This window comes from Chiloscyllium plagiosum, chromosome 36, assembly GCF_004010195.1.
Source record: "Chiloscyllium plagiosum isolate BGI_BamShark_2017 chromosome 36, ASM401019v2, whole genome shotgun sequence".
Taxonomy (NCBI): Eukaryota; Metazoa; Chordata; class Chondrichthyes; order Orectolobiformes; family Hemiscylliidae; genus Chiloscyllium; species Chiloscyllium plagiosum.
Window position 1 is genome coordinate 17336615 of NC_057745.1, and position 27196 is coordinate 17363810.

At 40.6% G+C, this 27196-nt stretch overlaps 1 protein-coding gene across 1 annotated transcript in view; it reads right to left on the reverse strand.

Annotated features, from left to right (window-relative positions):
- Positions 1-1483: 1483 nt before the first annotated feature.
- The window catches only part of LOC122541004 (regulator of G-protein signaling 7-binding protein-like), a 34459-nt gene continuing 8746 nt past the window's right edge, over positions 1484-27196 (reverse strand). The window contains exons 3-6 of the mRNA XM_043677427.1: positions 23774-23904; positions 20212-20371; positions 18573-18643; positions 1484-1621 (exon numbers count right to left, since the gene is read on the reverse strand). Coding sequence (XP_043533362.1) covers positions 1533-1621; positions 18573-18643; positions 20212-20371; positions 23774-23904 — 451 coding nt within the window. The 3' untranslated portion in view covers positions 1484-1532. The remainder of the gene's footprint in view (positions 1622-18572; positions 18644-20211; positions 20372-23773; positions 23905-27196) is intronic.

Here is a 27196-nt window from a genome sequence, read left to right on the forward strand (position 1 = left end):
TTGAATCCTTATGGAATAAACGTCTATGGGAAAAAGGCAGGAGAGTGGAGTTGAGGATTATCAGATCAGCAATGATCTCATTGAATGGCAAAGCCAGACTTGATGAGCTGAATAGGCTACTTCTGCTCCTATGTGTTATGGGCTTTTGTGCTGCAACAATTCAATGAAGCATGCTTTCTGGGTTGTATCTCACTGCTAAATACCAAGCCTTTGAGATCTTTTAGCCACAATGTTTAGATGGCTGCTTTAGTTATTGGTCAGATGCTCTAGGATGTTGAAGGTGGGGTTCAATATGCCATAAAGTAACCACATCATTGATTATCTTTAAATGGATTTGTCCTAAATGGTGGTAAAAGAAAAAATAGATTAAGTTGTGCACTGGGTGGGCTAATTAATTTACTTTCGTGACATGGGTTTAAATCCAGCTCATTCAAAGTCGGTTTCTAGATGTTATGAAAATAAGGATCTTTTAACAAAACAGACTCTTAGTCCAAAGTTTTGGTTCAAATGGGATATGTTACTTAGACATGAAAATAGCTTATGTGTGAAATTTAAAAATTATGTTGTTTATATAGTAGAGGTATTCTTTATATTTTTTAACCTTGTAGGTGTTTAAATAATGTTGAGCATTAATACTGAAGTCTCCCATAATATAAACCAGGAATGTCCTTTGGCGTTTCTGTTAACAGGTTTACTCATCACATGATTTAAACTAATGGGAAAAGATTTTGTCTGTTACTTTCTCACTATTGAAATTTAACATGTCCCAAATTTCACATCAAGAAGAATCTTTGAGCATTTTATCATTTTAACTGTTTTTGCTTTGCTGCTTGCTGTTTACACTACAAAGGGTCTCCATTAGAAATAATTAGAAGCTGGTCAGTAGCTTTGAACCAGAATGAGATTGGAAGAAATTCAAAGGGTATAAGATTTCAACCTATGCTCAGTAGCTAATTGTAAAATACAGTACTTCCTCTGTTCTTTGTATTTAAAACTTACTATATTTGTATTTAAATGTACTGTATACTATTAATTCATCAAAAAACATTTAAGAATTATTGCTGCATGCAATTTATTTTTACAGATTAATATACTTCCTGCAGCATTATCGCACAAAATAGACTTTATTTTAATCACACCTCACTGATCATATTGGTCTTTACAGCAAGTTAACAATCGGACTTTAATCAACACTCAAGAAAGTGAATGCTTTTTATATTTCAGATGTCAACATAGACAAGAGGGTTTTAGTCCAACATCAAGGCACAAAGAAGACAGCACAGCATTGAATAGCAGTGTCGTGGCATTTTAAGAATCTAAAATGCCTGAGTGTTATTCAGATGTAACACAATTGTGTACTGGTAATCACACTACACCACAGATTAAAATGGCTAAAGCAGTATCTTTGATATTGCACTTGGTCCAGTGAGTGTTTTGTAATCAAATATATTTAAACAAATTTAAACATCTATGATGCCAATAACCCAAGCTATTATTTTATTGGTAAAAATTGAAGGACACAGTAAATGATTTCATTTCTTTATACAACATAATCCACACTTCCTCTTCCTCCTCCGAATTTTCAGATGTGTGGGAGATGGGGTCAACAAACAGGTTTCATCTGTGGGGGGAAAGATATAGGAAAAATAACACATTTTGGTTTTATCAAAGTTTTAATAATTGGGCAGCAGTGGCAAAGGTTTTAAGTGAACCAGATATGCACAAATCCACTCAGGTTTAAAATTTTCCAGCCAGGGTATATAGCTGAGTGGATTTGTGCACATCTGTTTTATAAGCATGTTGCCAGCCTACAGGGTTAAACAGAATATAAACCCAGAATAAATACCTTTCAAAGTATTAGTTCTTAACCTCCTGAAAACAACAAATGCAGGAAATCTTAGTGGGTCAGGCAGCAAGCTAATGTTTCAAGTCTAGCTGACTCTTCATCAGTTAGTTTACTCCCTCTTCATGGATGCTGCCTGACCCACTGTGATTTTCAGCATTTATTGTTTTCAGTACAGATTCCAGCATCTGCAGTAATTTGTTGTTACATTGCTCTTAATCTCCACTTGGATAATATAAAGATTCTGGAATATTGTATTTCCTTATTGAATAACATTACTGCAATGGAAATATCAATTTGATATTTTGGTATATTGTGTCATTTAACTAAAATCTCAGAATCTGATTTTGGTCACTCCTGTGCATTATCTAACAATTGTCTTGTATCAACAGCATTCCAGAGTCATAATAGGACCAGGTCATCGCCTGATGTCAATTGCAAGAAGTGTACAGAAACTGAACTAATGTGATGTCTCATTGCTATCAACCTAATGTTTATTAATTTAATTTCTTTCCATAATTCTACCTTCACTGTGGTAACTGCAGTATTGCTGTTATATAACAAAAATAATTCTCTTTTTGAGTCAAAATTACGTTTTTCTTTTTGGGGAGATTGTGATGATATGATATTTGGCTGTAGTGCCTCCATGTTTAAATTGGGTAAAATGGATATTGTGCTGTTCTTTCCCTAATCAATCACACTCATTTGGAATTTTCATGTGAATTGAGTAAGAATTGCAGCCCTCAGGTAAACTGACTCTCACCTAACAATAAGCACGAAGGAATCCATCAAGACAGCTCTTCCCCTGTTTAAGGACAGTAATTAACTTAGTGTTAAGCTGCATAAATCATGGGGAAATTAACATTTCAATCCTTTTTTTAAATTGCTAAATTTCAGGCATATTAAAAGAAGGCAGCTCGCCACCACCTTCTCAAGGGCAACCAATGCTGGCCAGCCAGTGACGCCCACATCTCACAAGTGAATAAAAGAAACAACAGTTATTAATGGAAGTGTATCATTCACCCAATATAATAGTGCCATTTGGAGACAGAGCACTGGAAACTGGATGATGATTTGCTTTGTTGACATTGTCTCCTTGAGTTCAGCTCCAATGCTATAGTCAACCATTTCACACATTTACTTTAGCAATCCTCATCTGATGGATTTTGGAGCTGCTGTTTTTTGGAGCTACTGTTTTTTGAGCTGCATAAGACAACTAATAAAGATAGTCCAGTTAAAGGTATAATCTTATGAGTGGACAACACTGCGTAGGCTGTGTTAAATACAAGCTACAACTTTTCAGCATTACAGCTTTGTTTAGGTTTAATCTCCACAGAATCATAGCACTGAAGGAGGTTATTTATGTCTGCTAAATCTTTATAGTCACATTCTCATATGCTGTTTTCCCAATTTAAAATCATATTCCTTTTTACGTAGGAGAAAGTGAGGACTGCAGATGCTGGAGATCAGAGCTGAAAATGTGTTGCTGGAAAAGTGTGGCAGGAGATCAGAGCTGAAAATGTGTTGCTGGAAAAGTGTGGCAGGTCAGGCAGCATCCAAGGAGCAGGAGAATGATCCTGAAGAAAGGCTCATGCCTGAAACGTCGATTCTCCTGCTCCTTGGATTCTGCCTGACCTGCTGCGCTTTTCCAGCAACACATTTTCAGTTCCTTTTTAAGTATACCTGTTTATCCAATTCTCTTTGAAAGTTAATATCGCATTTACTCAACCACTTTTTTTTGAGAAATGCATTCTAAATCATCAAAACCTTTTATCAAATCTCTCCTTAATCTTCTGTAAGGAGAAAAGACGACTGTATGGAGTTTGCACATTCTCCCCAGGTCTGCGTGGGTTTCCTCCGGGTGCTCCAGTTTCCTCCCACATTCCAAAAAAATGTGCAGATTAGGTGAATTGGCCATGCTAATTTACCCATAGTGTTAGGTGCATTAGTCAGGGGGTAATGTAGGGAAATGAGTCTGGGTAGATTACTCTTCGAAGGTCGATGTGGACTTGTTGGGCCGAAGGGCCTGTTTCCACAATGTAGGGAATCTAATCTTAAAAAAAAAATCACCAATTCTTTAGTCTCCCCATTACAGAAGGCTTTCATCCCAGGTACAGTATCATCTTGATGAAACTCCTCTGCTGCCCTATTATAGCTTTTAAATTTGGGTAATTAAAAAATATTTACATACAAAATGTTTCCAGATGTTTTAAAGGAATAGTGCTGTAACAAGTGAGAAAGGGAACAGCTCCACATAACACACAGTACTTGTAATTTAATGTGCTGGGGATGCATGTAATTATGCCTGCATTGTACACCAGGAATAGATTGCAGAGGACAGTCTTGAAAGTGAATGGATATCATCGCTCTTCTCTAACATCTCTATTTAAAAGAAAGTTGTCTAACCAATTATAGTAATTAGCATTTCTATGCTTATATTATAATGTTTACATGTAAAATTGATCTTTGAAAACATTTTGAGAAACTAAATTATGCTCCAACCAGAATGATGTTTATATATTTACTTTGTTCAGTTTTTCCCCTTCCTTGCTTTATCACCCAGATAATATTAAAGCATGAAAGTGCATATCTGTATTGCTGAGCCAAGGATTCAAATACATAACTATCTTCTACAAAGTCAACACCGATTTAATAGAACTGATATATTTCTATCTTACTCATTCAAATCTCCTTAACCTTATCATTTTAAGCAGATGTATTTGTCAATGGAGTGATTGTAACGAGGTCAGCCAGGTGGACCTCAGAATGAGTTACTTGTTTGGACCGGATTAACAGTCCCAGTCAGGGACCCCTGCTGACATATAGGCAGGAGTGTCAGAGGTGATGTTCAATCTGAGAGCTGGCTGTGATGAAGCAGGAACAGTGTCAAAAATGTGGTGCTGGAGAAGCACAGCCGGTCAGGCAGCACCCGAGTTGCTGAGCATAAACTCTGATGACGAACTTATGCTCAAAATGTCGACTCTCCTGATCCTCGGATACTGCCTGACCGGCTGTGCTTTTCCAGCACCCCTGTTTTTGACTCTGATCTCCAGCATCTGCAGTCCTCACTTTCTCCCAGAAGCAGGATCAGTGTCAAGGACTCTCCACATGTAAATAAAGGGTGACTTAGTGACGGGATACAGGCCTCTGTTGAGTTATTTCAGTGGCGACAAGAGGCAATAAAAATACTCTCTGGAAGAAATTCGCTCACAATAGTCGTCTTTGAGTTGGATGAAGTAATTCTGGCATCATGCTGCTATTTGGGAACCTTGACTCATTCGATCCTGCCTCTGAAGACTGGGCCCAGTATGTGGAAACTTTTTCATTATATTTTTCCAGGCAAATGACATTGGGGCAGATGAAAGGCAATGAATAATTCTCCTGACAGTTTGTGAACTCACAGCTTTTTTGGTTATTAGGAGCCGAATCTTCTCTGAGGCACCAGACACTAAAACTTTTTGACAGATTTAGTTAAGGAATATTAAGACTCAAATCACCTCTAATTCTAAGATGTTATCAGTTTTACTCAGTTTGAGAACCAGGGGAATCCATGTTAGGATTTTTGACAAGGTTAAGACAACTGGTAGAGGCATGTGACTTTTGTTTAACCCTTAATGAGATGCTGAGAGACTGTTTTTTTGTGTGGGATTATAAAGATGTAACCATGCAGAAGTGCTTACTATCCAAAGAACTGGACTTCAAACATGCACTACAACTGACTTGTCATTAGAAAATGTGACAAGTGGAGATTATGAGTTATAGGGTTTGCCGATGGAAGTGAACACCAGGCTGACTGAGTTTGGGGAACACCATTTGAGTAAAAGCAATTGCATGACATATCCTGAACAGAGGGACTCTAGGTCAGCCCACAGCAAAACCCCAAAACAAAGTCAAGCCTCAGTCAAACAGTTAAAAGTTTCTTCAGGATCTGGGCTGGCAAGCCATTATTTGCTGCTGGTATGTGGACTTAAGACAGCAAAAGAGTTCCACTCGGCTACATTAAGAAAGAGAACTGATAAGCCAGTATCCAGCAGAGTGCACAGCCTGGAAAGTCCACCCACACCTGGTTTAGAACTGTTAAAGGGCTTAGCAACAACCAAATCGGAATCAATCAATCAATCACCTGGTTAAATGATCACCTGGTTCTAAATGAGGTTGATACTGGTGCAGCTGTAGCAGTGATTTCAGAACCAGCCTTTAACAAAATTCACTGAATTCTAACCCTTAGGTTTGCGCAAGACCTTGACTAGACTGAGAACCTACACCAGCAAACCTTTACAGATTAAGGGGACAACTTCAATTCCAGTCTCTTATGAAAAGCAGCTTGTTCAGTTATCACTAATTGTAGTAAATAGCTGGGGCTCAAGACTGACACAGCAAAATTGGTTGAGAAAGATTCACCTTGATTGGGTCATTTCTCGATTCAGAGAAGGTGAGGACTGCAGATGCTGGAGGTCAGAGTCGAAAAGTGTGGTGCTGGAAAAAACACAGCAGGTCAGACAGCATCCTGATGAAGGGTTTATGCCCAAAACGTCAACTCTCCTGCTCCTTGGATGCTGCCTGACCTGCTATTCTTTTCCAGCACCACACTCTCGATGTCTGAGTGAGGTCCTAGTTAAATACCTGGAAGATTTTCAGGGAGGTCTAGGGACAATCAAAGGAGCCAAGTCCACCTTGCCTGTTGATCAGAAGCCACTCCCCGATTCTGCAAGATACATTCAGTGCCATTTGCCTTATGTGCAAAAGTAAAAGCAGAAATCAGGAAGCTGAAAAGTGAAGGGATCATCCAACCAGTTCAGTTTGCAATTTGGGCAACACCAGTCATTCCAGTTTGTGAAGGCTGATGGGGAAGCTGTCCTTCACAAAGCTAGATATAAGCCATGTGTACCTGCATTTGCAATTAGCTGAGGATTCCCAGAAGTATGCAACAATTTATATCCATAAGGGTTTGTACCAATATAGAAGACTGCCATTTGGAGAATCATCAGCCTTTTTCCAGCAGACGATGGAGAGCATTTGACAAGGTCTACCCCAGGTTGCCATTTATCTAGATGACATGCTAATAACAGGGAAGACCAATAAAGAGCACTTAGAGAACCTGGACATAGTTCTTAGACATCTATCCAAGGTGTGAGTACACTGTAGAAGGGAAAAGTGTGTGTTCCAGGCAGCCCAAGTGACCTACCTGGGCTACAGAGTTGACAAGACTGGGTTACACCCACTGGAGGGTGATCACAGGTGCTCCGCCTTCCACTTTTGTACTGGATGTTAGGTCTTCCCTCGGATTGGTGAATTATTATGGAAGATTCATTTATAATCTAGCCTCCATCTTGGCATCATTATATTTGCTATAAAGAATGGGTCAGCCTCGGAAATGATTACATAGCCAAGACATAAACTTTAGGGAAGTGAAGAAGCAGCTATTGTCATCTAAGGTGGTTGGCATACTATGATCTCAAGCTAAATCTCGTGTTGACATGTCATGCCTCCCTGTACAGTACCGGGGTAGTGTTGGCTCACAGATGGTTCAATGGACAGGGACGCCCAATAGCATATGCTTCCTGGACTTTGGCTGATGCAAAACGTAAATATGCGCAGATAGATAAGGAAGGTTTAGTGGTCGCCTTTGGTATGAGGAGTTTCCACCAATAACTTTGTAATATCAACAGACCACAAATCCCTGCTCGGGCTACTCAGAGGACAGCGTCATGCCGCCCATAGCTTTAGGTCAAATTTAGCTTTGGGCTTTCATTTTAAGTGAATACAATTGTGAGTTGGATCACCATCCAGGAGACCAAGTAGCAAATGTGGATGCCTTGAGCTTCCTCCCGCCGGCAGATTTACTGCCAATGGTGCCACCTGAAGAGTCCATTCTGGTTTTAAACTTTCTGGATGCCCTTCCAATCACTGCTACCAATATCAGACTTTGGATGCAGAACAATCTGGCCGTGGCAAAACTGAATCAGCTGGTGTTGATGGGGGACACGAAAGACCCATCGCGACCAGAACTGAAACCTTGCTGGACCCGGCGAGACCAGATCACCGTAGAGAACGGGGATTTCATTACGGGGACCAAGAGTGATTGTCCCAAGCAAAGGTCACCATCAGTTACTGGCTGAACTCCACAGTGTCATCCAGGGCTTTCAAGATGAAGATGTTGGCAAGAGATTATATCTGGTGGCCTAGATTGGATGCAGACATAGCCACATCAGTGGGGCAGTGCCCAGAGTGCCAACAAGGACAAACATTACCTCCAGCAGCTCCCCTGCTTTCATGGAAATGGCCATGTAAACCCAACACTTGGTTACACATCAACTATTCTAGTCCTTTCATGGGTTCAACATTTTTAGTCATTGTAGATGCCCACAAAGTGACTGGATGTGCATAAAGGATAGCTCCATACCATCCATTGTCCAATGGTCTGGTGGAAAGAGCAATCCAAACTTTGAAGGCACGCTTAACAAAACAGCTTACAGCTTCACTTGATACCAAACTGTCCCAATTCCTATTTGATTATCAGACCATCCCTCATGCAACTACAGGGATTGGTCCAGCAGACTTCCTAATGGGGAGAAGACTCCACAGCAGGTTAAATCTGATTCTCCTGGACCGGGGAAAAGGGTGAAATGGCATCAGGAACTCCAATGCCAGACACAAGACTCCTCTAAGCAAAAGAGGCTCTTTACCTCAGGGAACAAAGTTTGGTGCTGAAACCACGGAAATGGCCCTGCTTGGGTCAGGCATGGTTGATGCGAGATCAGGTGGCCTGATGTACAATGTTCAGGTAGGCAGGGTGGTCCCAAATAAACATGTATGAAAGCTGCAAACTCTCAAATGGAGCAAGAGCAAAGCATAAGGATAGTCAACATGGCTTTGTGCGTGGGAAATCATGTCTCACAAACTTGATTGAGTTTTTTGAGGAAGTGACAAAGAGGATTGATGAGGGCAGAGCAGTAGATGTGATCTATATGGACTTCAGTAAGGCGTTCGACAAGGTTCCCCATGGGAGACTGATTAGCAAGGTTAGATCTCATGTAATACAGGGAGAACTAGCCAATTGGATACAGAACTGGCTCAAAGGGAAAAGACAGAGGGTGGTGGTGGAGGGCTCTTTTTCAGACTGGAGGCCTGTGATCAGTGGAGTGCCACAAGGATCGGTGCTGGGTCCTCTACTTTTTGTCATTTACATAAATGATTTGGATGCGAGCATAAGAGGTACAGTTAGTAAGTTTGCAGATGACACTAAAATTGGAGGTGTCGTGGACAGCGAAGTGGGTTACCTCAGATTACAACAGGATCTGACCAGATGGGCCAATGGGCTGAGAATTGGAAGATGGAGTTTCATTCAGATAAACGCGAGGTGCTGCATTTTGGGATAGCAAATGTTAGCAGGACTTATACACTTAATGGTAAGGTCCTAGGGTGTGTTGCTGAACAAAGAGACCTTGGAGTGCAGGTTCATAGCTACTTGAAAGTGGAGTCGCAGGTAGATAGGATCGTGAAGAAGGCGTTTGGTACGTTTTCCTTTATTGGTCAGAGTATTGAAAACAGGAGTTGGAAAGTCATGTTGCGGCTGTATAGGACATTGGTTAGGCCACTGTTGGAATATTGCCTGTAATTCTGGTCTCTTTTCTATTGGAAAGATGTTGTGAAACGTGAAAGGGTTCAGAAAAATTTTACAAGGATGTCGCCAGGGTTAGAGGATTTGAGCAATAGGGAGAGGCTGAACAGGCTGGGGCTGTTTTCCCTGGAGCGTCGGAGGCTGAAGGGTGACCTTATAGAGGTTTACAAAATTATGAGGGGCATGGATAGGGTAAATAGGCAAAGTCTTTTCCCTGGGCTCGGGGAGTCCAGAACTAGAGGGCATAGGTTTAGGGTGAGAGGGGAAAGATATAAAAGCCTGTATCTGAGGCTGAGTCAGGAGAATTGGAGCTGCTGGGAAAATGACCTGAGAGGCTAAAAGAAAAAGAATAGACCTATGTCCCCAGACCTAGAGGGCAGTGATTGTAACAAAGTCAGCCAGGTGATTGGAATTCTTTGATTGGGGCTGTTAATCTGGTCGAATCAGGGAGCCCTGGCTGCCAGATATAAACTGGAGTCTTTGTTTTCCTATCTTCCTGGTGGTGGAAACTGAATAAAGATTTGTGCACTTTGTGTCTTTCACTGTGTCTCACACCTGCACACACACACCATGGGTGCTGGGGAAAAAATAAGCACTACCGCACTTAGGTGGTAGTGTGGGAAGAGAAAAAAAAGGGAAAAAAAAAAAACTGGAGTCTTTGTTTTCCTATCTTCCTGGTGGTGGAAACTGAATAAAGATTCGTGCACTTTGTGTCTTTTGCTGTGTCTCACACCTGCACACACACACCATGGGTGCTGGGGAAAAAATAAGCACTACCGCACTTAGGTGGTAGTGTAGGGGTTAATATATTTTTTAAAAAATAAAAAAAATAAATAAACAGGGGATCAAAAAAGAAAAAAAATAATAAACTGGAGTCTTTGTTTTCCTATCTTCCTGGTGGTGGAAACTGAATAAAGATTCGTGCACTTTGTGTCTTTCGCTGTGTCTCACACCTGCACACACACTCCATGAGTGCTGGGGAAAAAATAAGCACTACCGCAGTTAGGCGGTAGGTTTAAAAAAAAATTTTAAAAAAGTAAACTGGAGCCTTTGTTTTCCTATCTTCCTGGTGGTGGAAATTGAATAAAGATTCGTGCACTTTGTGTCTTTCACTGTGTCTCACACCTGCACACACACACCATGGGTGCTGGGGAAAAAATAAACACTACCGCGGTTAGGCGGTAGTGTGGGGGGGTTAAAATAAAAAAAAAACAGGAGATGGCCGCAGGGAGTGGAGTGCATTATTTCTCCCTCCAACTCTATTTTGATTTATTCACTACCCTCCCCTTGAAAGAAAAAAAATATATAACCAGGAAATTATTTTCTGAAAAACCTCCTCCTCTGCTTTGGTTGCACTTCAGTCCCACGCTCCTGATGTTCGGGCACCCGGTACGGAGGAAGGAGGGCAGGTCTGAAGATCTCCTCGTGGGTCTGCTCCTGGGCCTGTCCAAACTGGCCATCAACACGTCCAGGCAGCGGGCCGTGAGGCGGGTCGTTCGGGCCGACTGCCTGCCCCTCTTCCGCGGTTACGTTAGGGCCCGGGTGTCCTTGGAGAAGGAGCACGCGGTGTCGACCAACACCCTGGAGTTGTTCAGGGAGAGGTGGGCACCGCAGGGAGTGGAGTGCGTCATTTCCCCCTCCAACTCTATTTTGATTTAGTCCCTACCCTCCCCCTCACTGTTTTGATCACACAGCACTGCCCTTTGATGTGAAGGGCAGTGTTTGTCACTGGCCACCCGGGTGTTTTCCTATCTTCCTGGTGGTGGAAATTGAATAAAGATTCGTGCACTTTGTGTCTTTCACTGTGTCTCACACCTGCACACACACACACCATGGGTGCTGGGGATAAAATAAGCACTACCGCGGTTAGGCGGTAGTGTGGGGGGAGGGGTTAAAAAAAAGAAAGAAAAAATAAATAAACAGGAGTGTGTGAAGGGCAGTGCTTGTCACTGGCCACTCAGGTGTTCTTCCCCTATTGAGAGTTGGATCAGTGTGAGTGAGTGTGCACACGTGCAAGGACTCTCCTCCTTGAAGGGGACTGTCCCTGGACTAGCTGCCCCCCCAAAAAAATAAATAAACAGGAGTGTCAACATGATGTTCTGGCTTAGTTGGTTAAAGTACTAGCTCGCAAAAAAAAATAAACTGGAGTCTTTGCTGCTCCTCCCCCTTGTAAAATTGCTATCTCTTGTACAGCTGTAAATGTTATTTGTAAACTGTTTTGTAATTTGTTTAATAAGATAAAAATTAAACTGGAATCTTTGCACTTTTGTATGTAACAGTATTGTCTAATGTACAAATGTCATTGTTGTCGTCTCTTTATATTTTTATATGTGAAACTGGGATTTGAGGTTTGTCCTCATGTCCCTGTAAATTGTTTGAACGGTAGGGTTTGGGGCCTGGCTTTGCTTCTCTCCCTTGTAAAATTGCTGTCTCTTGTATGCAGCTGTAAATGTAACTGTTTGTTGTAAACTGTTTTTGTAATTTGTTTAATAAAATAAAAAAAAACAGGAAAATTGAAAAAAAAATAAACTGGAGTCTTCCCCTTCACTGTTTGATCACACAGCATTGGGGCACTGCTTGTCATTGGCCACCTGGGTGTTTTCCTATCTTCCTAGTCTCCCCCTCTTCCGCGGTTACGTTAGAGCCCGGGTGTCCTTGGAGATGAGCACGCGGTCTCCACCAACACCCTGGAGTCGTTCAGGGAGAGGTGGGTGCCGCAGGGAGTGGAGTGCATTATTTCCCCCTCCAACTCTATTTTGATTTAATCCCTGCCCCCCCCCCCTTCACTGTTTGATCACACAGCATTGCCCTTTGATGTGAAGGGCACTGCTTGTCACTGGCCACTCGGGTGTTTCCTTTCTTCCTGGTGGTGGAAATTGAATAAAGATTCATGCACCTTGTGTCTCTCACTGTGTCTCACACCTGCCACACACAACATGGGTGCTGGGGGAAAACATAAGCACTACCACAGTTAGGTGGGAGTGTGGGGGTAAAAGAAAAAAAAGAAAAAAAAACAGGAATGTCAAGCACCTGGTCATTAAAAAAAAAAATAAACAGGAATGTCAGAGACTCTGCTCACTCAGAAAAAAAACATAAACAAGAGTGGCTGACCTCCTCGTGGGTCTGCTCCTGGGCCTGGCCAAACTCCCATAAACAGGTCCAGGCAGCGGGCCGTGGAGGGGGTCATTATGGCCAACTGCCTGCCCCTCTTCCGCAGTTACATTAGGGCCCGGGTGTCTCTGGAGAAGGAGCATGCGGTGTCCACCAACACCCTGGAGTTGTTCAGGGAGAGCTGGGCACCGCAGGGAGTGGAGTGCATTATTTCCCCCTCCAACTCTATTTCGATTTAGTCCCTGCTCCCCCGCTTCACTGTTTGATCACACAGCATTGCCCTTTGATGTGAAGGGCACTGCTTGTCACTGGCCACTCAGGTGTTTCTTTCCTTCCTGGTGGTGGAAATTGAATAAAGATTTGTGCACCTTGTGTCTTTCACTGTGTCTCACACCTGCACACAAACACACAACATGGATATGCGGTAGTTAGGCGATAGTGTGGGGAGAAAAAAAGGAAAAAAAAGAGCAAGAATGTCAAAAAAACATAAACAAGAGTGACAGAATTCCTTGTGGGTCTGCTCCTGGGCCTGGCCAAACTGGCTATTAACAGGTCCAGGCAGTGGGCCGTGGAGGGGGCTGTTATTGCATGCCCCTCTTCCATGGTTACGTTCGAGACCGGGTGCTGTTCAGGGAGAGGTGGGCACTGCAGGGAGTGGAGTATATTATTTGCCTGGTCCAACTCTATTTTGATTTATTCCCTGCCCTCCCCCTCACTTTTTTGATCACTTAGCATTTTTCTTTGTTGAGAAGGGCACTGCTTGTCACTGGCCACTTGGGTACTTCCTCTCTTCCTGGTGGTGGAATATGAATAAAGTTTTCTGCACTTCTTGTTTAAAAAAAATACAAACAGGAATGTCAGAGGTTTTGCTCACTCTGAGAGTTGGCTGAGGTGGCTGGACCATTGTTAAAGACTCCCCATGTGTAAATAAAAAGGTGTCTTGGTGATGGTTCTCAGTCTCTGAGGAGTTATTTCAGTCAGATCACTCTATGTCAATGGAAGTGCAGTAAAATTTGCCTTTTAGTGGAACTGTATTAAGTTGGGGGACAGAGTTAATGCTCACTAAGGTGATATGTATTCTGAACATAGAATAATTTCACCCAAATAGGTCATTAAAACAGCCAGACACAGAGTATAGCTCCTATTTCACTATGAATTTACATTCCTGGGTTGGTCAGTAAAGACTAATTGCATCTAGCAGAAGCCATCTTGCCAGTTTTTGTTTTCACAGACAAGTCCTCCACATCCTTCAAAATCCTATCATTGGATATTTGGGGTCTCTCTCCCATTCTATCATTCCCAGGCAGCTTCCTGCAATTTTAACACAGAATAGTTCTGATGGTGAGTGGTAAACATGAAAAACTGGAAGAAAGTGAAACAAGTCAGACATATGTAGAGGGGAGTGAAATGTACAAAAAAAAGAACAAAAACCATAGTTATTGCATCAGACATTTTTGTTTTAAGCTATTGCTACAAATGAGGAGGAAGCTTTTGTGTACTGAGAAATAGTGAAGAGTTGTTTCTAATTCATTCATTTGATATGGGGCCTGCTGCCAAGGTCTGTTTTTATTGCCCATTTTAATTGTCCCTGAGAATACAGGGGTGAGACTCCAATATAAGCTACTGCATTCCATGTGGTGTAGTTACACTGAACGCTGTTAACAGAATAGTTCCAGAACTTTGATTCAAAAATAGCAAAGGGTGTATGGAATGAGCTGCCAGAGGAAGTGGTGGAGGCTGGTACAATTACAATATTTAAAATGCATCTGGATGAGTATATGCATTGAAGGGTCTATTGGGATGGGGCAAAATGCTGGCAAATGTGACTAGATTTATCTAGGATATCTGGTCAGCATGAATGAGTTGGACTGAAGGTGTGTTTCCATGCTGTACAGCTCTGTGACTCTATGACAGTGATATTGTTCCATGTCAAGATGATGAGAGACTTGGAAAGGAATTGGCAGGTGGTGCTGTTCCCGTACATCTGCTGCCCTTGTCCTTTTAGATGGTAGAAGTCACAGGTTGAGAAGGTACTATTGAGGAAGGCTTGGTAGTTTGCTACAGTACATCTTCTATAGTTCACACTGCTGTCACTGAGCATCAGTGGATGGGGTGCTGATCAAGCGGACTGCTTTGTCTTGGATGGTATCAGACTTTGAGTGTTGTTTGCCCACTATCTTCCAGGCAATTGGAGAGTAGTACACAACACTGCTGATATGTGCCTTGTAGATTTTTCAAAGGCTTTGGAGTCAGCAGGTGAACTACCATAGGATTCCCAGCTTCTGAACTGTTCTAGTAGCCATAGTATTTATATGTTTGGTTCAGTTCAGTTTCAGGTCAGTGGTAATATTGATAGTGAGGGATTTGGCAATGGACATGCTTAGGTTCTTTCTTTTTGGAGATGGTCAATGCCTGGCACAAATGGCAGTTGTCATTTATCAGTGGAAGCCTGAATATTGTTCAAATATTTATCTATATGGATATGGACTGCTTCAGTATCTGAGAAGTTGTAAATGTTACTAAATGTTGTGCAATCATCAGAAAATATCTCAATTTCTGACTTTATGGAGGGAAGGTTATTGTTGACGTGGCTGAAGATGGATCTTAGGCAGCCTTGGGAACTTCTGCAACAATATTCTGGGATTGAGATAACTGGCCTCCAAAAATCACAACTATCTTCTCTTCTGCTAAGTATGACTTCAATGAATTGAGAGGTTTTACTCTGATTCCCACTGCCTTCAATGTTGAGAGGTCTCCATGATAACACAGAGGTAACGTTTGACCCAGCGTGATACGCACAGTGTCTCTTGCCTTACCCCTGGAATTATTTTGTCTATGTTTGGACCAAGGCTGTCATGAGTTCTGGGGCTGTTTGGCCCCAGCAAAATCTAAATGTAGCAACAATATGCACATATTTCCAGTAAAAATGCCACTTGATAGCATTATTGACAATGCCTACCATTACTTTATTGTTAACCAAAAGGGGCTAATGGGTGTCATAGACTCATAGAAACCCTATAGTGCAGAAAGCGACCATTTGGCCTTCAAGTCTGTATCACTCCTCCAAACAGCATCCCAACCAGTCCCACACCCCCTCACTTTATCCCTGTAACCTCACAAATTCCAGGCAATGACCATCTCCAATAAGAGACAATCTAATCACGAGCCTTTGACATTCAATGGTGTTACTATCTCTGAATTTCCTTGTATCAATATCGTGGGGGTTATGATTGATCAGCAGACTTGCCATATAAATACAGTGGCTACAAGAGCAGATCAGAGGCTTCAAATACTGCTCTTGACACCCCAAACTCTATCCACCATCTACAAGGCACAAGTCAGGAGTGTGATGGAACACTCCCTACTTGCCTAGATGGGTGTTCAAGAAGTTTGACACCATCCAGGACAAAGCAACCCATTTGATTGGCACCACATCCATAGACACCAACTCCCTGCACCACTAATGCTTGGTAGCAGCTGTGTATTATCTACAAAATGCACTGCAGAAATTCACCAAAGATTGTCAGATAGTACCTTCCAAACCGATGTTCCAGGGAATAGTTCCAACCAGAAGGGCATGGGTAGCAAATACATGGGAACCCCATCACCATAAGTTGCCCTCCAAGCCACTCACCATCATGACTTGGAAATATATTGCCTTTCCTTCACTGTTGCTGGGTCAAAATTGTGGAATTCCCTCCCTAAGAGAATTGTGGGTCAATCTACAGCACATGGTCTGCAGTGGTTTAAGAAGACAACTCACCACCACCTTTTCAAGGACAATTAGGGACAGGCAATAAATGCTGGCCAATCAACGACACCTATGTTTAAGTGTATAATGAACCGGCAGTTCTGTCCACTGCAATAAATGTAAAAATTCCTGTCAGTAAATACTCTGAAAATGGAGAAAGTAATTGGAGAAGTAGGAAGACACAATGTACACGTTCTACTGTAAGGAGTAGAAATGGTCTAATATCGGTGACTACACTTTGGGAATTTCTGGATAGAATTTTCCTTGCTGTTTTGCTATCTTGATTTTACTCTGTTTTAGACTGGTGAGATAAATTAAAATTTCTGTAATTTATGCTTTTGCATTGCTAAAATGAATACATTTAGTTAATTATAGAATTTGTGTGATTTTTGTAATCTTTGGGTTTTCTTTAATTTATGTAAGAAATGATTGGGCATAAACCCTATATGGAGAAAAACGATAATATCTATTGGATTTACTAATTCAATAAAACTTTGTACTTGGATTGTTAAAAAAAAATATAATGAACCGGGTGCGTTTTTACAACAATCCACGATAGTTTTAGACAATCATTAAATTTAAATTCCATCCACAAGCAAACCAGCAACTGCTCCCACCCACGCCATAATCCTGAATCTCTGGATTAATGTCCAGCATCCTGATCACTGCAGTACCATCTCCCCATTTATCTCCCCAGATAAAATGTTGATTCACTACTTAGAATTCCTTTCCTGCAGTTTCTCTCTTTCCTTCTCCCTCTTTCATCCCCTGTATCCACTTTTATTTCACTTAGAGACATAGTCATAAAGATGTGCAGCACAGAAACAGACCCTTCAGTCCAATGTGTCCATGCCAATCAGATATCCCAACGCAATCCAATCCCAACAGCCAGCACCTGGCCCATATCCCTCTAAACCCTTCCTCTTCATATACCCATCCAGATGCCTTTTCAATGTTGCAATTCTACCAGCCTCCACCATTTCCTCTGGCAGCTCATTCCATACACGTACCACCCTCTGTGTGAAAAAGTTGCCCCTTAGGTCTCTTTCCCCTCTCACCCTAAACTTATGCCCTCAAGTTCTGGAATCGCCCACCCCAGGGAAAAGATCTTGTCTATTTACCCTATCCATGCCCCTCATGATTTTAAAAACCTCAATATGGTCGCCCCTCTGCCTCTGACACTCCAGGGAAAACAGCCCCAGTCTATTCAACATCCTCCAACCCTGGCAACATCCTTGTAAATCTTTTCTGAACCCTTTCAAGTTTCACAACAACCCTCCAATTGGAAGGAGATCAGAATTGCACGCAGTATTCCAACAGTGGACTAACCAATGTCCTGTACAGCCACAACATGACCTCCCAACTCCTGTACTCAATACTCTGACCAATAAAGGAAAGCATACCAAATGCCTCCTTCACTATCCTATCTACCTGCGACTCCACTTTCAAGGAGCTATGAACCTGCACTCCAAGGTTTCTTTGTTCAGCAATACTCCCTAGGACCTTACCATTAAGTGTATAAGTCCTGCTAAGATTTGCTTTTCCAAAATGCAGTACCTCGCATTTATCTGAATTAAACTCCATCTGCCACTCCTCAGCCCATTGGCCCATCTGATCACTATCCCATTGTAATCTGAGGTAACCCTCTTCACTCCTCCATTTCTCTTTCTTTCCCATTCTTAGGCTCACTCCAGAGCCACATTCCTCTCACTACTAAAACAGTGGAAGATGTTTGTTCCTGTTCGTGAAAAATATGCTTTATTAGTAAGGCACCACAATGAATAGAACATTTGTAAGTTAACAAATGCAGCAAAAGGGCAGGATTCTGATGGCCTCCAGATTCTTTCATGAATCCTTTGGATCCGGTTTGAAAGTCTATAATCAATGAAAGTGATTTTCCCATTTTGTTTACCAATCATGTTTTGTGGTTGGATTTGCACGCCTATGAATCAGGTTGAGATTCCTAATAATCTTTCATCTTAAACTATAACTTTATCATCATTAGATTTGAACCCAGAGCAGGTGGTGTTATACCCCATTGCCACCTAACTCATATATTGTGCCTTTATAAAGCTGCTAATATAGTCTGATCACTATTTAAAAGCACGACACTTAAAACCTTAACATGTTTATTACCCTTTCCTTCTGTGTTGTGTGTATAAATAGTATGCAAATATAAATCAAACACATTTTCTCAAGGGAACATTTTTAAACAGTTTACACTTGAAAATATACTAAGTACATACCCTGTATTTTAAGATAGTGTGGTATGGAGTCCCTGAGATTTCTCAGAAGGTACCGCATTTCCTGAATATCACTGAAATGGCAAACGTAAGGCAGTTTTTAGATACTTTTTAATTGAAGATCGTTTTGATACAATGCTGATAATTTATGAACTTGTTACTGTGTTTCAATGCCCTTCTGATCTGTATTAAATCCATAACAAACAACCAAACTAATGATGAAACCACTGTCATTATTTGAACCATTTCCTACTTTTCACTCAGGTAGTCCCATTCATAGAACAAATTATAATTTTTTCAAACAATAATTAGCATGGAAAAAACCTTCAAATATTGACCACAGAACATAGAAAAGTACAGCACAGAACAGGCCCTGTGGCCCACAAAGTTGTGCTGAGGGTTAATCCTAATGTAAAATAAAATAACAACCTACGCACCCCTCAATTCACTGCTATCCATGTGCATGTCCAGCAGTCGCTTAAGTGTCCCAAGTTGAATGTTAAAAGTAAGGTTAATCAAATATAAAGCTCATGCCCTAAATTAATCAAGTATAAAAGTACAAAAAATGTAAAGGCAGATACCAGCTTTTAAGACAAACTATTCATTTCTGAAGGGGTATGCATTACACATATACTACACAAGGGAAACCTACCCATTCAATTGGAAGATTCTCACAGGAAATTTATGGGGGACATTAAGGTCTGAAGTTGTTGGAAGTCAGTATTCAGATTAAAGGGCTACAAATTGATGGAGGAAGATGAAGCATCTTTGTTTTGCAGTTGTTTTGAATTTGCGGAATTCAGGATCACCTACCTCAGCATGTTCCCAACTTCCCTGCATCTCCACAATTCAAGCCCCCACCCCACTTATCTGCCATTACCAGCTGAATTGTGCCCAAAATCGAATTGTTTAAGGGAATCTCCCAATCCCTTTCCACCCTCTTTCAGATGGGAGTCATTTGACTCACTCATTTTTTAAAAATGCCTATTCATAGGTCTGAGCTGAGTACTCGGCCACGCATTTCAAAAAAGAATGAATTTACTCAGTCTTTGTGAAACAGCATATTTGATCCCTAATTTCAACCTACTACTGTCCCACCTGTGCTTCATTTCGACCCAGAGAAGGACTCTTATGCTATCCTGAAGAGTTTTGATGATGGGTTTATCCAAAAAAAGTTAAAACTGATACTAATTCCAGATTTTCAGCATTGTTTGAATCATAGAATCCCTACAATGCAAATAGTAGCTGTTTGGTCCATCGTGTCTGCATTGACCCTCCCCATAACCCTGTAACGCTACATTAGCTATTGGTAATCCACCTAGCCTGGACACTATGGGCAATTTAGCATGGCCAATCCACCAAACCTGCACATTTTGGATTGTGGGAGGAAACCAGGGCACCCGGCAGAAACCCACGCAGACACGGGGAGAATATGCAAACTCCACACAGTTGCCCGAGGCTAGAATTAAATCCAGGCCCCTGATGCTGTGAGGCAGCAGTGCAAACCAATGAGCTGCTGTGCCATTTGTTTTTTGCTTAGGTGTCTCCTGTTGGTATGGATAAGGTCATTTTTTACTTAACTGACCTGATCTGTTCTTGTGTGAAAGTATGTCTTGGCCACATTAAAGCCCAAAGAGTTTACCTTTCCGTACATTCCATTTCCAGTGCTGTGTCTAAGTGACATGCCAACATGTCCAGCTCTTGTGAAGATGATGAGTAGGTGATGTCTTCTAGGAATGGCGCCTGGGAATGTTCCTCTTCGCGTTCATAAGGAATTCCAGGAGTAGGACAAATAATTTGTTCTGAAGGGGAAGACACTTTTAAATGTTAGCAGCTTAGAAAAAAGTCAAGGAATAGTATTTTGTTTTATTATTATGAAGATAGTTGATGTTTAAATCATTTCCAATTAAGATCTCCAAATTCATTTCAGTTTGGATTTCTCCATTAAGCATAGTTAGCTATAATAAAAGATTGTTTTCATGCAGATTTTATTGTCTTTGATGCTAAAGTCACCAAAGCGGTGGCACAGGGGCTTAGCGATTAGTATGGCTGCCTCACAACGCCAGGGACCCAGGTTTGATTCCCCCCTCGGGCGACTGTCTGTGTAGAGTTGACACATTCTCCCCGTGATTACATGGGATCCTCTAAGTGGTCTGGTTTCCTCCATAGTCCAAAGATGTGCAGGATAGGTGGATTAGCCATTGGAATTGCAGGGTAACAAGGACAGGGTGAGATGCTCTTTGGGAGGGCTGGCGTGGACTCAAGGAACCAAATGGCCTGCTTCCACACTGCAGGGATTCCATGAAAATTGCAGCTGTTGTGTCAAAGTTGAAAAATTAAGTGTGGGCCAATAGCAAACTAACTGAAAGTACTCTGTTGGTGCCAAGCTCATTTAAAGCAGCAAAGCATGGATAAGTAATACAAGCCTGACAGCTGATAAGGTTTCACCCCTGCTGTCTCAGTCAAACAGTGTGCATCTCCCGGTAGGAGAAAGTGCTGAATATGGAAGTACCCAAGGTGGAGGGACTCCAGCATGTTTGGCCTCGTGAGCCAGTTGGTGACTCTGGCTAGGTCATGTGAACTGAATGGACAACAGCTACATTCTCAAGGCAAGTTCTTTGGTGAGCTTGCTCTAAACACAAGATCAACATCTGCAATACAAGGACATCTGTAAGTGCAATTTCATGTTGACTGGGTTCAGAGTCGATGTGTGGCACATCTTCACTGCTGATCGGAGTACCTGGGGACAAGGTGTGAGAAAGGGTATGGATAAAACAGAGGCCAAAAGCAATGACCAAATGGCAGGAGAACTGTCACTCATCTATCTGTCTTTATGGCTGCAACAGATAATATTCAATGGTGCAAAAGTGATGTACACCTTAGCATCTGGAAAAGAATGTTATTGGCTAAATGACATCATTAATCCTAGTAGTACTTAAGTTTAATGTTATGGCCTGCAAGTTGTGTCCCAGCAATAGTTAGAGGGAAAGCCCCTTTCTGTTGACACTATAAATATCTATTTCAGTGCTTTAAAGTGCAACATCTCAACTAAACAAATATTCACTGGAATTACATTTCAACAATCTGAAGACACAAGGTGCTATTCAAATAACTTAAAGTTGGGTGAGTATAATTCCCAATGTGAATAGATGTTTTGGGTCTGGTGACCACATCGTAAAGAGTGATTTTTATCACAGCTGTTCACCCACCAAAGCAATTGATTGAATTTAAATTCAATTAAATCAAATTTGGAATAAAAAACAAGTGCAATTAAGGATGATGATGAGCATTGTCACTGATTAAGTATAAGCCTATCTTGTTCACTAATGTCATTTTTTGGGGAAGTTAAACCAGCCATCCTTACTTGGTCTGGCTTACATATTGTGCCAGATCCATAGCTTAGTAGCTACTTGCTAAGTAGTTTAGCAAGTCATTCAGTTCAAGGGCAACAAATAGCAATGCCACACTCCATGAAAGAATAAAGAAAAAAAAGGAGAAGGCCATTAGAGACCACTGATTAGCTTCATTCTATTTCTCCTCTTCATCAATGATTTTATGAATGGCATTGGAAGTAATTCATCTGCAATGAATTTTACCAAAATTCTTTGCAGATGGATTGCTACTCCATTTTAAAGTAGGCTGTGATTAAATCATTGTTGGTAAATGGAGGAGGATGAAACAAATTACACTGGTTAATTGTTAATAGTTAATAATGATCAAGTTGGACAAGGTTCTTTAATGTGAACTATTCTCTGAGATTTATGCTTAAGTCTCTTCAGTCACAAACATTCAGTTCCTTGTCATTAGAATCATGTCTGAATAACACCAAAATTAACAAAGAGTGGAAATATTTGGAACAGCTGGTAGTAGAATGGGTTCAATTCAATTTGTCAACATAAACAGTATTAGCATGTTCATATTTGTCCAGTGATTAATATTCTATACAGTAAGGTGCAAAGAAAAACTGGCATGTTTTGGACATGATTTAGACCAAGATTATGTAGACCATGGATTTTAGAAATGGCCTTCCAACCCATATCAGTATATGGAATGTTAGCAAGTTGTGGCTGCATTGAGAGTTATCTGTTGGCTTATGATAACAGCAGAAGCACAAGAGTCACGTCAGAAACAGTACAGCTGCACCGCAGCTCTGTACAAATTTAAACGGTTCATATGATATAGAATGTAAGGCTTTATTCTTGCCTCTGGAGTTCTTTCCAATACCATGTCAGTACTGAATATGACTGTTCCTTGTAGGCTTGTCAGTGATTGTTTAATATTACAACAAAGCAATGTTATTGGAGCAAATTGTAAACTCTCTGGCTTGTTCAAATGTATTAAGAAAAATTTCTCAGTTGTCCTTTACCCCTGTCAACCACCAAGGTCAAAATCAGTGATCCCACACCACCCTCCTCCTCCTTTCCCCCCCACCCAAAGTCCACCTTTCTCTTTCCAATTATGCAGCTTTGTACATTCAAAATAAAGACCACGCAAATACAAAGTTCCAGGTATAAATGTATTTCAATTTACTCTCAAATAAAGTATCAGGCTTATGTTTCTAAGATCAAATATTATTTAATATGTGGGTTTAGTATTTTAACTGAAAATAATTTAAATTAGTTTTCTTCATATATTGCAATAAATTGTCAAGTCAAATCAGAATAGATTTTGTGAATGCAAATAAATTCTTTGATAATATTTATGCAATAGCCCTCTTTGCTACCAGATGTCTAGCATTATTAAGATACTCTAGTTTATACTATGATGCTGTGTGCATTTCACAAATGGAAATGGTAGCATCCAATATCTGACTCTGCACTGGTCATTGATCAAGTCTACTGCAATCTGATGAAATCCAATCTGTATTGAAACTAATTCCTTCTTTTGGATGGTTCCATGATAGGAATATTTAACTGAGAAAATCCAAAGCTTCAGTAATGCTTTCCATAATCACTTGCTTTCAAAATCAGGCTTTTGCTGTCTTTGATCTCCATACTGATACAGAAAACAGAATAATTACCGATAGTGTCCTTATTCAGCTTATTCACAAATGCAATGATTACAGCTAGTAGTATACCTTTGCTAAAGGTATATTTTTTTTTCCTGGCATATAAGGAAATAGATGAATATTTTTCTATTTATATTCATTTCTTAATATCAATTTCTAATTTAACATGTAAGGACATCAGTAAATTCAAAAATACCTTTTTTTCGAATTTGAAAAGATTCCATTAAGTATAACGATTTAAGCATTTCAGTTATAAACATCTCCAGACACCCATAAAACAGTATATGAATTCTGCAGATACCAGGCTGCAAGTCTTCATCTTCAAGGCTATAAAAATTGCAACACAAAAATGAGCAACTATTCAATCAAAAATACATTATTTGTATGGCTTTGACGTGCTATTTTCTTTGAAATGTTTTTCAAATAAATAATGTACACATATATTTTATCGATAATTGGTAAAACAGATGCAGAAATTACATTTTCTACACATGCAAGGTTTCGAATGTACAAAATATCACAGGCAACAATTGTTTCCTTTTGATCTACAACACAAGTGTTAGGGGGAAGAGATTGTCTTGTGAGCCAAAAGGGATTGTTGGCATACATGGAATCAGTCCAATGACATAATCAGGAGGGTTGGACAGGAAATTAATGCTGAATATTGATTTCAATAAGATGAAAATTGCCTTCTACATGTTGTAAGCCAATCCAAGAGGAACTGATGAATGCTTTGCCCAAATGTACATTTAATATGTAATCATATAACCCCAGTATGTATATGTAAATAGCCTCCTATCTATTTGGGTGGAACTTGTGGCCATTCACAAAGCCATTCTAATGATTGAAATAGGCATCAATTTGTTTATTGATCAGTTACCCATTTTTCAGGCAAGAAATAGATGGTGAATAATTCATCTTTTTTAATGTATTATTTCAGTATTATTTTGGTTTCTGCATCATCTGAAAGGTAATGCTATTATTTTATATTCTATGCACTGCAGAAATGGACGCTTGTGATATTTACGATGTGGCTTAAATGTGAGAAAGCACAAGAGACATTTAAATATGGATTAGAATAGGGTCTTTAAATATCCACAATTACTTTAAAAGTTTAAATTGAAACTAGATAGGATAGTGTCCTCATTATGTCACCAGAGCTGAGTTTTAGTGTACAATTATGTTGAAGTTAATTGGTGACAACAGAAATACAATAGCAGCAGTAACAAATGAGGTCTTCAGCAATCATTTATTTTATTCCTGGATGATATTAACCATAGATTATGAGAAAATCATGCCTTGATTTGACAGTATAAAAACTAATCTTTATCCATAAGTTTAAAAAAAGATGCTTTTGTGGAATTGATCAGCTCCACAATATCTGTCTTATTGGCTAAGCATTAGGCTTCTGCATCCCACCTCCATTCTATTGGTGCTGCTCAATATCCATTTCTCCACCTTGTATTCAGGAACATTCTTAGGTGTGAACTGGAATTGTATGTAAGATTTCAAAAGGAAGTATTTTGGGTCTTAGTTAAGATGTATTATTTTTTAAACCACTTTTGTTCATTTTGAAAACACGGTTTTAATATTGTTGAGTTTGCTTGCTTTCATTATTACCCCTTTGCCTTTTTCATATTCTAACATATTAGCTCATTAACAAGTTAACATCTCTGTACATTCCTATATCAGGTCTTTATTTGCAATAACCCTTAGTTTTAACACATTCTCTTTCTAGTATTCTTATTCAGTAAATCTTACCCAACTATCCAACTGACGTGGGGTTGTAGTTTGTGTAATTTCCAGATTTTGAAGGTATAATGTTTATGGAGGTCATAATGAGTCATAGAGTCCTACACCATGGAAACTGTTCCATGTTGACCAAAATATCCATCCACACTTGCCCCATTTCCCTGCACTTGGCCTATATCCTTCTACTCGTTTCCTATCCATGTATTTGTCCAAAGCCTTTTAAATGTTGTTAATGTACCCACCTCAATCACTTCTGCTGGCAGCTCATTCCATATGTGTACCATCCTCTGTGTAAAAACATTGCCCCTCAGGTTTCCTTTTATTTGTTCCCCTCTAACCTTAAACTGATGTCCTCTAGTCCTCAATTTCCGAACCCTGGGAAAAAGACTGAGTATATTAACCCTATCTATGCCTCTCATGACATTTTACAGTTCTATAACATCCCCCATCAGGCTCCTATCCGCTAAAGAAAGAAGTCCTAACCTGTCCAATCTCTCCCATTGACTCAGACCATTGTGAACCTAAACTCCAAAATCTCTCTGTTCTACAACACTCCTTAACATCCAACCATTCACCATGAAACTCCTACTTTGATTTGACTTTCCAAAACGCAAGACCTCACACTTATCTATATTAAACTTCATTTGTCATTTCTCAGCCCAGTTCCCCAGCTGATCAAGGTCCTGCTGCAATTTCTGATAACCTTCCTCACTGTCCATGATCCTGCCTATTTTAGTGTCAAAAGCAAACTTACTAACCATCCAAATCATTGATACAGATAACAAATAGTAATGGACCCAGCACCAACCCTTGATGTTCTCCACTAGTCACAGGCCTCCAGTCTGATAAACATCCTGATATGAAAAGGCAAAGCACACTCTGCTTCCTACCATCAAGCCAATTTTGTATCCATTTAGGTGAAAGTGAGGAATGTAGATGCTGGAGATCAGAGTCAAGTTTAGAGTGGTGCGGGAAAAGCACAGCAGGCCAGGCAGCATCTGAGGAGCAGAAAAATCAGCGCTTCGGACAAAATGGCTTCATCAGGAATGTATCAAATTTGTATCCGATTTGCTAGCTCGCCCTGATTTCCATACAATCTAACAGATCTTCCCATTAGAAGCAAAATCTAGTTTACATTCTAGAATTAATGAATAGATATGAAGCTTACTTTAAGTCATAATTGGAACAAAATAGTGTTGCACAATTAATAATTAATTAATGGGGCGGCATGGTGGCTCAGTGGATAGCACTGCTGTCTCAGTGCCAGGGATCAAGGTTCAATTCCACCTCCCAAGTGCCTGTCTATGCCTGGAGTGTGCACATTCTCTGTGGGTTTCCTCTATGTGCCCCAGTTTCCTCCCACAGTTCAAAGATGCGCAGGTTACGTGGATTGGTTATGCTTAATTGCCTATAGTGTCCAGGATGTGTAGGTTAGATGGATTAGCCATGGAAAATGTCAGGTTACAAGGACAGGGCAGGGAATGGTTGTGGGTGGGATGTTCTTCAGAGGGTTGTGAGGACTCGATGGGCTGAATGGCCTGTTTCCACACTGTATGATTCTATATTGGCTACAATTTTATTTGATTTTATTTACTCAAAATATTTATTTGTATCTGATATTTTGTTGAAATAAGTTGCCCTAATTTTTAAACAATCCAAACTTAGACTTAAACTTAGACATATTTCCAATTCCTTCATCTCCGCTGCATCTGCTCCCAGGAGGGCCAATTCCAATACCGTACAACCTAGGGGGCCTCCTTCTTCAAAGACCGCAATTTCCCCCCAGACGTGATCGACAATGCCCTCCACCGCATCTCCTCCACTTCCCGCTCCTCCCCCTTGAGCCCCGCCCCTCCAATCGCCACCA